Genomic DNA, 13,002 nt, shown 5'->3' on the forward strand with positions numbered 1-13,002 from the left:
GATCTATCCACATTTACAAATGGGGTATTGAAGTACCCTGTTACTTTATTGCTTTTTCTGTATGTAGTTTTGTTAATATTTGCTTTAAATATCTACATGTTCCAGTGTTGGGTGCATATTTATACTTGTAATATTCTCTTGATAATTTGACTCCTTTATCACTGTATAGTAACATTGTCTCGTGACTGATTTTGATTGAAAATATGTATTATCTAAGTATAGGTACTCCTGCTCTGTTTGGGGTTGCCATTTGCATGGAATATATGTTTACATCCTCTCACTTTAACCTATGTACGTCCTTAAAGTTAAATTGAATCTCTTGTAGACAGCATATTGTAGGTTCTTTTTAAAATTATTTTTTATTTTGGCCACGCCATGCTGCCTGCAGGATCCCTGTTCCCCGACCAGGGATTGAACCCAGGTCCCTGGCAGTGAAACCACTAGACCACCAGGGAATTCCCTGTAGGTTCTTTTTTTAAATTAATTCAACCACTTTGTGTCATTTAATTGGAGAATTTCATCTGTTAATGTTTAATTGTTGATAAGGACTTTCATTATTTTCTGTTTGTAATAGTTGTTGTTGTAGTTCCTTTGTATTTTTTTTTGATGTGATATGAATTAATTATTTTTAAAGAAAAAGGATTAATCTTTTGTGTAACTACAATAGATTTTTTTCTTTGTAGTTTCCATGAAACATATATAAAGTATCTTGTATGTAAAATATGTTTAAGTTAATAACTAATCTTTTATTTCATAACTCTTTTATGTACATTTTATATTTTTTCTCATTTTATGTAAACAATAAATTATCCCCAGAAAAACACTTGTATGTGTGTGTATATATATGTATACACACACACACATATACACACACAAATATATACATACACATATGCATATTGGTATATTTTTCTCTCTATATAAGATTTCTTATATTTAAGGAAATCGATTTTTCCTTTTCTTCGAATCTATATTATCTATATAAGGAGTTCATGATAATTTTATTCATGTAGGCTTTTCACATGTGTTTTTATTTTATACTTTAAAAATTGCAGCCTCCCTTTTGACATACCTGGTAACTGCTTGCGATGTGTCTATATGAACTGTGTACTACATGCTTATGTTATAGTTTTTAAAATATTTTATTGTCTTATTTTCTGTAACAAATTTCCAGTTGTTCTTTGGGCTTACTAGATATATATCCATATGCTCTGCAAATGGAGATAATTTTAATCCTTCTTTTCCAGTGGTAATTTTTTTTTTTACTAATACCTCAAAGTGTTAAGTAAGTTAGGTGTTCATGTCTCCCAGTGATCTGACAATTAGAGGAAATTAATCTATTATTTCTCTATAGGTGAACTAGTGTTGTGGGTATGTGACATTTCTTTGAGTACATATGCATTAATATCTTCTTTATTTCTATAATTTTTACCTGTAATATTCTACCATGCTACTTTATTTGCATCTGTCAAGTTGGTCACATGCCTTTCCTAAATTTGTAAGCTGATTAGTTATATTAATATACTTCCTAACAACCAAAACATTGGAGTCCTGGCATAGGATTCACTTAATCTTGCTATAAAGTTTTTTCCTGTTAGGTTTATTAATGTGTTATTCATTTATTTATTTAAGTTTTATTGAGATATAATCGACATACAGCACTGTATCCAAGTTTAAGGTATACAGCATAATGATTTGACATACAGACATCATGAAATGATTATCACAATCAGTTTAGTGAACATTCATCTCATATAGATACAAAATTAAAGAAATAGCAAAAAATTTTGTGATAACTCTTAGGAGGTACTTTCTTAACAACTTTCATATATAACATACAGCAGTGTTAATTAAATTTATCATGTTGTACATTACATCCCTAGTACTTATTTATCTTGTAACTGGAAGTTTGTAACTTTTGGCTGCCTTCGTCCAATTCCTTCTCCATGCACACACTGCCTCTGGTAAGGACAAATCTCTTTTCCTGTGAGTTTGTTTTTGAACTATAATTGACCTACAACACTGGTAGTTCCAGTTGCCCAACATAGTGATTTGATATTTCTATACATTTCAAAATGATCAACACAGTAAGTCTGTTTATGATATGTCACCATACGAAGATATTACATAGTTACTATATTTCCCAAATCTCATACCCAAGACTGTTTCTTATTTGCATCTGGAAGTTTGTACCTCTTGATCTCCTTCACCTATTTCTTTCCTCCTCCCACCCCCTTCTCCTCTGGCAACCACCTGTTTTTTCCTCTGTATTTACAGATCTACTTCTGTTTTGTTATATGTTCATTTGCTTCGTTTTTTAGATTACACAAATAATTGAAATCATAGTTATTTTGTGTGTGTAACTTCTTTATCCATTAATTGATGGGCACTTGGGTTGGCTATTATAAATAATGCTGCAGTGAATGTAGTGGTGCATATATATTTTCCAATTAGTGTTTTTGCTTAATACCCAGAATTGGAATTGCTGGAACATATGGTAGATCTATTTTTAATTTTTTTTGAGAAATAGCCATACTTTTTTTTCCATAGTGGCTGCACCAATTTACTTCCCACCAGCAGTGCACAATGGTTACCTTTTCTCTACATCGTTGTCAACATTTGTTACTGTCTTTTTGATAACAGAATATTCTGACAGCTGTGAGATGATATCTCATTGTGATTCTGATTGGGGTTTCCCTGATGATTGGTGGTGCTGAGCATCTTTTCATGTACCTGTTGGTCATCTGTATGTTTTCTTTGGAAAATTGTCTATTCAGATGTCTGCCCATTTTTCATAACTGGGTGCTTTGTTCTATTAATGTTGATTTTTATGAGTTCTTTGTATATTTTGGGTATTAACTCTTTATCAGATATATGGTTTGCAAATAAACTTGAGCCTGAAGCCACCTAGTGGACCAATTCCAGCAGAGATGAGAGTTAAACAAGAACCAAAATACATGGTTAGCCTGGTAAAGTGTTTCTATTTTCAAGCCTTTTAAAATATACAATCAGAAATAACAAATAGAAAGACACCCAAATGCTATCATGTTGAACAAGATTTAATTCTTTATCCCCAAAGGTTGTGTTTTAGAAAATCCGTATTTTTCAGGTATTCCTCATCTGCATCAAGTCTTAAAAATAGCCCTAAGCGGAACACATACTCCTCTGACACAGTATCTTTGGGGCTTATCCCCAAGGAAAAGATACATAATGATATTAGGGGGTGGCTATGTATACTAAATATGTTAATAAAAATGTTTAAAATGACTGTGGGAAAGGAATTTCATGCTTAAAGCCAAAACATTACAGAAAATACAAAAATGGAAGTGAACAAACATTAATTTACCTTTTTTCTCCCCCAAAATCATAAAATGAAAGTAAAGGAGTTGTGTTTTAAACATAAACTATAGGACAAAGAGGAAAGAGGACTCAATGGTGACATTTTGGAAGCTGTGCCTGTGAATGTGAGGTCTCGGGAGGCTGCTGCAGTGCACGAGGCTGTGCTGTGTTCTACATTGTTCTAAACATCTGCTGCCAAGTAACCCTTGTTGATTCTTTTTTTAAAATTTATGTATTTATTTTTATTTTTGACTGCATTGGGTCTTTGTTGCTGCACGCAGGCTTTTCTCTAGTTGCAGCGAGCGGGGGCTACTCTGTTGCGGTGCGCAGGCTTCTCATTGCAGTGGCTTCTCTTATTGCGGAGCACGGGCTCTAGGCGCACAGGCTTCAGTAGTTGTGGCTCACGGGCTCTAGAGCGCAGGCTCAGTAGTTGTGGCATGGGCTTAGTTGCTCCGCAGCATGTGGGATCTTCCCGGACCAGGGCTCAAACTGTCCCCTGCATTGGCAGGCAGATTCTTAACCACTGCGCCACCAGGGAAGACCCCCTTCATTGATTCCTGTGAGTCTGATTGACAACCCAAACCTTGAAACTTATTCTAGTAGTGTAACTAGGATCATGAAACAATGCCTTTAAAATTCTGAGGGGAAGTTATTCCCAATCTAGAATTCTCCACCCTACAAACTATCAATTAAATTGAGGGTAGAATAAAGACATCTGCAGATACTCATAGCATCAAAAATGTTCCCCAACAATACTCTTGTCTGACAGTCATCCCACCACCATGTACCCTTTTCTCAGAGCCCTTCTGAAAGATACGCCCACCAAACTGAGAAAAAGACTGGATCCCAGGAAACAGGTGTTCCAATTCAAGGAGAGGGTGAAGAATGCCCCCCAACTCCCTCCAGGAGAGATGTGGAGGAAGATCCCGGGAAGCCAGCAGTGCAGAAGGTCTAGTGACCAATTAGCCCAGGCTAGAGGTGGTCAGAGGCTCTAGGAGGGATTTCTTCAGTAAGAAGAGCTTTTTAGGACACTAAATGTACTTCAACATACTGAGAGAAGGTCACACAACTGGGAGAAGAGAGTTTGGCTACAGGTTAGCAATAAAATATAGAAAACCAAGCTCCCCCCCTTCAAAAAAAGTGAAATTTTAAATTCAGAAAAGTAAATTTTATAAGGAAAGGGAAAGTAATCACAGCACACAACATGACAAACCTGTGAGTAGCATTTACATAGTCATAATACCAGACAATGAATATTGATGCCACCAAAATAAAAGAATATGGGAAGGATGGAAAGATGGAAGTGTGTGGAGAGAGTGAGTGAAGGAAAGCTCTTTCATAATGGTAATTCAAAAGAAAATACCTAAAACTGAAACACTAGTAAGGAACATGTGATTTGGAGATTTGGAGATAAATACAAAATAATCAGCTAAAATAATTGAGCCTGGTGGCCTCTGGGGTGGGGTGATACAGAGGACAGCGTGAGACTTACTGTTTCAAAGTAAGGTTTATAGGACTATTTGCTCATTTAAAATGTGTAGGTGTAATTTTACTAAAAAATAATTTATAGTAATGGAAGTCTTTTATTACTGTCACATACATGTTAAAATCAGCCAACATGGGACTTCCCTGGTGGTGCAGTGGTTAGGAATCCGCCTGCCAATGTAGTAGACACGGGTTCAAGACCTGGTCCGGGAAGATCCCACATGCCATGGAGCAACTAAGCCCGTGTGCCACAACTAGTGAGCCTGCGCTCTAGAGCCCGCGAGCCACAACTACCTAGGCTGCAACTACTGAAACCTGTGCACCTAGAGTCTGTGCTCTGCAACGAGAAGCCACTGCAATGAGAAGCCCACGCACCACAAGGAAGAGTAGCCCCCACTCACCGCAACTAGAGAAAGCCCACTCGCGGCAATGAAGACCAACGCAGCCAAAAATAAATAAATAAATAAAATTAAAAAAAAAAAATCAGCCAACATGTCAACATGTACAGGACAAATGTGCACTTACATTAAAAGCAAAACTGAAAATGGACAAAAAAAGACCCTGATACTGATTTAGGCCCTTGTGACATTCTGAACTAGACTTGAAGAAATCATTCACCTTCTGGATGCTTCTGTTTCCAGAACTATAAAGGAGTATTCTAAACAGATGATATCTAAGTTCCTTTGAAATCTGAGTCTATTTAAATGCAATTCATTGAATAGAGTAAATACATTTTTATGGACAAGGTTCTAAAGGGTATTCCATTTTAAATGGGTCTCATTTTCAACTGATACTGATTAATGGGCTTTTAACTTTTCTTGTATATCAGAAATATGTTATAATTTTAAATGATAGCAAAAAAAAAAAACCCTGAAGAATATTACACATGAAATGAAGGTTCTAAACTGTTGCTTAATCCTAAAAAGCAACAGTAATAGCCTCAGCTAAATGCCAAGTGGCCACTACTGGCAATACCAGAACTTCAAAAAATTGCTCTAAAGTGGGTCAAAAGCAGATTGTTGTGGCAGATCTTAAAGCTGCAACTGTTCATGCATAAAACGAGGAAGATTTATGAGAGAAGGTATATTCTCAAACTCAGTAAGTAACTGAGGAAGAGAAACCCATAGGAAAGCTGAATAAAAGAAAAAGCTTTGGCAGTGATGCAATGAAACAGTACATGTAAACCTGCATGCACTCTACCTGACAGCTGAGTGGCGAGCCAGGCCCACACTCACCCCGCCTCCAGGTGGCATATTATATTGTCACTTGGCAGTAAACAAACGCAGAGCTCTTTTTTTCAAATTATGAATTCACTATTATCCTCCCCATCTTTGAAATTAAGGATGATGTATTTTTAAGTGCAAATTTTGATTTCTCACGCTAAGGGATGAACCCTCTTGACTGTGAATTCCTAGATTTTAGGCAGGGGGCTACCCCAGGGCGCTCTTGGTACAGCTCAGCAATCTTTGTGTGAGTCCCTGACACTTCCCTTTCCTGCTTCCCAGTGTGACCATCTATCTCCATTACTTTCTCCCAGAAGTTCATCTCACCCCCACTGTTTGCCTGGCAACACCCTGTAGCCCCTTCAGGACCTCCACTTCTACAAGACCCTTTCTCCATGACTCACCAGAGTGTATGCTCGTCCTCTTTTGTGCCACCACTGTTCCTACAGTTACATCCACAGGGCGGTTCTCAACCTTGAGGGTCATCAGAATCACCTGGAGGGAATGCTGGGCCCCGCCCCAGTTTCTGACTCAGTAGGTTTGGGTGGGCCTGAGAACTTGCACTTCTAACGAGTCCCCAGGCGAGGCTAATGCTGCTGGTCCAGGGACCCCCTTCTGAGAATCACTCTATTGCTTGATTTCATGCCTGCATCTTCCGCTAGACTGTGAGCTTCTTGAGGTCACGACGCATTTCTTACACATCTCATCTACAGGGTCTAGCCAGAGTCTAGCAGTCATTCAGTCAATCAACAAATATTTATTGAATGCCTGTTATGTGCCAGACACTGTTGTAGGCACTGGATTCAGCAGTTTAAATACACACGTGCACACACACACACATACACACACATCCCTGCACTCAAAGAGCTTTTCTTCTGGTACTACATGGTAAACTCTCAATAAATGTTGAAATCCGGCCAGTTGTACAGAAGGAAATATGGCATTATCATGACCATTTTAATAGTGCTACAGAAATAGTGCCAGTTTTCCATTTCCTAATCATAGCTCTTCCCATTTCTATGTTTCTCCCTTCTGATATTCCCCACTATGTCCAACACATAAATCCACAAAACTGGCAAAACATTTGCTCATTGATTTACAAAATAGTTGATGTAGCTGACATATCAGTTGAAAACAACACATCATATAAGATGAACTTAAGCATAATGTAAGCAAATCTCAATATTTAATATTGATAAATGTTAAAGAATAGCTTAACCACTGGTTTTCAAATTAGCCTTAGTTACCTCTAAAGGCATCTTTTCTCCCATCCCTCTCTATTCCATGTCCTACATCTGTGGTGAAATGTTTACAGCAGTTCTCAACTGCCAGGTATGATGACTAAACTCCCGGAGGACCTAAGCACGCTGCTGTCCAAGCAGGGACATCGGTCAACATGTGGATTGTCCTGTGTAAAATTCTGAGAAACTGATAGGAGGCCTCGTGATGATATGTGATGCCCTGGAAAGGGGGCAACAGCAGAGGCGAACCTGATTCCCCACATAAAACCAGGGCAGTCATTCCTCAGCATGTCACACCCCAGGCCTGCAGGCCACAGGCCATGCAAATCCCTCTCTAATTCTAGGAAAGTAGAAAACATGTACCTTCATCTTTGGGCTAATTTTCTGAAAGTTTCTCAGCAAATAAAAATGAGAGGACTCACGAAGAGCAATTTGGAAAATAACTGAACTGACCATAACGTTTACTTTCAAGACTTTCAGTGTTCTTAAGGTTTGCAAATGTTTTTATAAGGCTTTCCATTCAAAGCCATGAGACATTCTGTGCTAATTATATGGAGGGAATAATGGGCAGCATTTATGAATGGAACTTGAAAAAGGCTAGTTTCAGTATTCCAGACTAAAATATTTCTTCTCTGTTAACATCATAACCAAATTTGAAGTTTGTTGTTAGTGGCTTAAAGAGTCAGTGATATCAAATAGTAATACTGTCTCAGAATTATATTCTCTTCCTTTTGCTACCCAAAATCAGTGATATATAAAAACACCCTAGTCCAACAAATTATCGTGATCTCTACATATCGAAAGACTGAAGAAAAATTAATAACCTTGTTAGGAATGTACTTTTATAATGGAGACCAGGTCCACCAACTTCATTTTTACGACTCAATCCTAATTAAGTAAATTCTGATTATTAGAAAGCTTTGAGTATAAATGAGAACTTTTGGTGAGCCACACACTGACTTAAAAATGGCCAGGTTGCCGTTTATTTTCCTGGAGTAGTTTACTAATTATCACCTTCATAATCCAAAAGAATTAATATTTCTGTAGCACATTTCCCTAGTAGCACAGTGGTTAAGAATCCGCCTGCCAACGCAGGGGACATGGGTTCAAGCCCTGGTCCGGGAAGATCCCACATGCTGCGGAGCAACTAAGCCCATGTGCCACAACTACTGAGCCTTTGCTCTAGAGCCTGCGAGCCACAAGTACCGAAGCCCACGTGCCTAGAGCCCCTGCTCCGCAACAAGAGAAGCCGCAATGAGAAGCCTGTGCACCGCAACAAAAAGTAGCCCCCGCTCGCTGCAACTAGAGACATCCCGCGTGCAGCAACGAAGACCGAAGAATGCAGCCAAAAATAATAAATAAATAAAATAAATTTATTAAAAAAAATCAATTTCTGAAAAGGTATGTAATTCTCTGCTGAGATGTGTGCTCCAATAAACCAGCCCCTTTCAAATTAGTTAATGTAAAGCTAAGACAAGGAGAAATCAATCTGTATGGCCGATTGAACTGGTCTCATTAAATTACTGATACCTCATTCAGTGTAATAAAAAAACACACCACTATACTCTGGAAAACATACAAGTCTAAAATAAAAATATTCTCATTAATATCATTCATATGCTAGTAATAAATTAGCTTTCTTTAAAAATTTTTTTCAATTATATCCAAAATCCATTCTTATTTTCTAATTAAGAAGGCTGGATTTTAAAAGTGCAATAAAAATTCTTGAGGCCTTCACCCCAGTTTACACAAGACTTCTTAGTGGTTTGCAAGACGCAGCTTCTTGTTTTGGTGCTGTTCTTCATCCCGGGGTATGGGTCCCAACACACCATCTAGCGTTCAAGAACAACGTAACGTCAGAAAACTGTCACTTCAAATAAATGACTATTTGTTAAAGTCACAGAGGTTGTAAGATCAAAATAATGCTTAAGTTAAAAAGGAATACTGATCTTATCTTAAAATAATTCTCAATTGTTGAAGAACAGATTCTAAATAACTCACTCAGGTAACACAATATCTGACCTTTTAAAAACTGGATTCATTCAACAGTGTATAGCCAACAATTCACAAAACTGTTTTGGGGGGAGAGTTATTCTTATTAGGCTGGAGGAAACAAAATGCACCTACTTGTTTCTCTCTTTCTGACATACTTCACTCTGGATGACAGTCTCTAGATGCATCCACTTCTCTACAAATGACCCAATTTCGTTCCTTTTTATGGCTGAGTAATATTCCATTGTACATATGTACCACATATTCTTTAGCCATTCATCTGTCGATGGGCATTTAGGTTGCTTCTATGACCTGGCTATTGTAAACAGTGCTGCAATGAACACTGGGGTGCATGTGTCTTTTTGAATTATGGTTTTCTCTGGGTATACGCCCAGTAGTGGGATTGCTGGGTCATATGGTAATTCTATTTTTAGTTTTTTAAGGAACCTCCATACTGTTCTCCATAGTGGCTGTATCAATTTACATTCCCACCAAGAGTGCAAGAGGGTTCCCATTTCTCCACACCCTCTCCAGCATTTCTTGGTTTGTAGGTTTTCTGATGATGCCCATTCTAACCAGTGTGAGGTGATACCTCATTGTAGTTTTGATTTGCATTTCTCTAATAATTAGTGATGTTGTGCATCTTTTCATGTGCTTCTTGGCCATCTGTATGCCTTCTTTGGAGAGACGTCCATTTAGGTCTTCTGCCCATATTAGGATTGGGTTGTTTGTTTTTTTAATATTGAGCTGCATGAGCTGTTTATATACTTTGGAGATTAATCCTTGGTCTGATGATTCGTTTGCAAACATTTTCTCCCATTCTGAGGGTTGTCTTTTCGTCTTGTTTATGGTTTCCTTTGCTGTGCAAAAGCTTTGAAGTTTCATTAGGTCCCATTTGTTTATTTTTGTTTTTATTTCCATTACTCTAGCAGGTGAATCAAAAAATATCTTGCTGTGATTTATGTCAAAGAGTGTTCTTCCTATGTCTTCCTCTAAGGGTTTTATAGTGTCCATTCTTACATTTAGGTCTAGAATCCATTTTGAGTTTATTTTTGTGTATGGTGTTAGGGAGTGTTCTAATTTCATTCTTTTACATGTAGCTGTCCAGTTTCCCCAGCACCACTTATTGAAGAGACTGTCTTTTCTCCATTGTATATCCTTGCCTCCTTAGTCATAGATTAGTTGACCATAGGTGTGTGGGTTTATCTCTGGGCTTTCTATCCTGTTCCATTGATCTTCATTTCTGTTTTTGTGCCAGTACCAATATTGTCTTGATTATTGTAGCTTTGTAGTATAGTCTGAAGTCAGGGAGTCTGATTCCTTCAGCTCCGTTTTTTTCCCTCAAGACTGCTTTGGCAATTCGGGGTCTTTTGTGTCTCCATACAAATTTTAAGATTTTTTTTTCTAGTTCTGTAAAAAGTGCCATTGGTAATTTGATAGGGATTGCATTGAATCTGTAGATTGCTTTGGGTAGTATAGTCATTTTCACAATATTGATTCTTCCAATCCAAGAACATGGTATATCTCTCCATCTGTTGGTATCATCTTTAATTTCTTTCAATACTGTCTTATAGTTTTGTGCATACAGGTCTTTTGTCTCCCTAGGTAGGTTTATTCCTAGGTATTTTATTCTTTTTGTTGCAGTGGTAAATGGGAGTGCTTCCTTAATTTCTCTTTCAGATTTTTCATCATTACTTAATAGGAATGCAAGAGATTTCTGTGCATTACTTTTGTATCCTGCAACTTTACCAAATTCATTGATTAGCTCTAGTAGTTTTCTGGTGGCATCTTTAGGATTCTCTATGTATAGTATCATGTCATCTGCAAACAGTGACAGTTTTACTTCTTCTTTTCCAATTTGTATTCCTTTTCTTTTTCTTCTCTGATTGCTGTGGCTAGGACTTCCAAAACTATGTTGAATAACAGTGGTGAGAGTGGACATCCTGTCTTGTTCCTGATCTTAGAGGAAATGCTTTCAGTTTTTCATCATTGAGAATAATGTTTGCTGTGGGTTTGTAGTATATGGCCTTTATTATGTTGAGGTAGGTTCCCTCTATGCCCACTTTCTGGAGAGTTTTTATCATAAACGGCTGTTGAATTCTGTCAAAAGCTTTTTCTGCATCTATTGAGATGATCATATACTTTTTATTCTTCAGTTTATTAATATGGTGTAGCACACTGATTGATTTGCGTATATTGAAGAATCCTTGCATCCCTGGGATAAATCCCACTTGATCATGGTGTATGATCCTTTTAATGTGTTGTTGGATTCTGTTTGCTAGTATTTTGTTGAGGATTTTTGCATCTATATTCATCAGTGATATTGGTCTGTAATTTTCTTTTTTTTATACCTTTTTAAGAATTTGTCCATTTCTTCCAGGTTGTCCTTTTTATTGGCATAGAGTTGCTTGTAGTAGTCTCTTAGGATGCTTTGTATTTCCGCAGTGTCCCTAACTTCTCCTTTTTCATTTCTAATTTTATTGATTTGAGTCCTCTCCCTCTTTTTCTTGATGAGTCTGGCTAATGGTTTATCAATTTTGTTTATCTTCTCAAAGAACCAGCTTTTAGTTTTATTGATCTTTGCTATTGTTTTCTTTGTTTCTATTTCATTTATTTCTGCTCTGATCTTTATGATTTCTTTCCTTTTGCTAACTTTGGGTTTTGTTTGTTCTTCTTTCTCTAGTTCCCTTAGGTGTAAGGTTAGGTTGTTTCTTTGAGATTTTTCTTGTTTCTTGAGGTATGCTTGTATAGCTATAAACTTCCCTCTTAAAACGGCTTTTGCTGCATCCCATAGGTTTTGGATTGTCGTGTTTTCATTATCATTTGTCTCTAGGTATTTTCGATTTCTTTCCTCTTTGATTTCTTCAGTGATCTCTTGGTTATTTAGTAATGTACTGTTTAGCCTCCACGTGTTTGTGTTTTTTACATTTTTTTCCCTGTAATTGATTTCTAATCTCATAGCGTTGTCATCAGAAAAGATGCTTGATATGATTTCAATTTTCTTAAATTTACTGAGGCTTAATTTGTGACACAAGATGTGATCTATCCTGGAGAATGTTCCGTGCGCACTTGAGAAGAAAGTGTAGTCTTCTGTTTTTGGATGGAATGTCCTATAAATATCAATTAAATCTATCTGGTCTATTGTGTCATTTACAGCTTGTGTTTCCTTATTAATTTTGTTTGATTTCTCGATTGGTGTTAAGTGAGGTGTTAAAAGTCCCCCACTACTGTTGTGTTACAGTCGATTTCCTCTTTCATAGCTATTAGCAGTTGCCTTATGTATTGAGGTGCTCCTATGTTGGGTGCATATATATTTATAATTGTTATATCTTCTTCTTGGATTGATCCCTTGATCATTATGTAGTGTCCTTCCTTGTCTCTTGTAACATTCTTTATTTTAAAGTCTATTTTATCTGATATGAGTATTGCTACTCCAGCTTTCTTTTGATTTCCATTTGCATGGAATATCTTTTTCCATCCCCTCACTTTCAGTGTGAATATGTCCCTAGGTCTGAAGTGGGTCTCTTGTAGACAGCATATATATGGGTCTTGTTTTTGTATCCATTCAGCAAGCCTGTGTCTTTTGGTTGGAGCATTTAATCCATTCACGTTTAAGGTAATTATCGATATGTATGTTCCTATTACCATTTTCTTCATTGTTTTGGGTTTGGTTTTGTAGGTCCTTTTCTTCTCTTGTGTTTCCCACTTAGAGAAGTTCCTTT

The 13,002-nt window shown here is 37.1% G+C and overlaps 1 protein-coding gene across 1 annotated transcript in view; it reads right to left on the bottom strand.

Annotated features, from left to right (window-relative positions):
• Nucleotides 1–9,046: 9,046 nt before the first annotated feature.
• The window catches only part of CDADC1 (cytidine and dCMP deaminase domain containing 1), a 38,864-nt gene continuing 34,908 nt past the window's right edge, over nucleotides 9,047–13,002 (bottom strand). The window contains 1 exon segment of the mRNA XM_007466428.1: nucleotides 9,047–9,120. Within this exon segment, the coding sequence (XP_007466490.1) occupies nucleotides 9,047–9,120 (74 nt within the window).

Source organism: Lipotes vexillifer, unplaced genomic scaffold (genome assembly GCF_000442215.2).
Source record: "Lipotes vexillifer unplaced genomic scaffold, Lipotes_vexillifer_v1.1 scaffold384, whole genome shotgun sequence".
NCBI classification, from domain to species: Eukaryota; Metazoa; Chordata; class Mammalia; order Artiodactyla; family Lipotidae; genus Lipotes; species Lipotes vexillifer.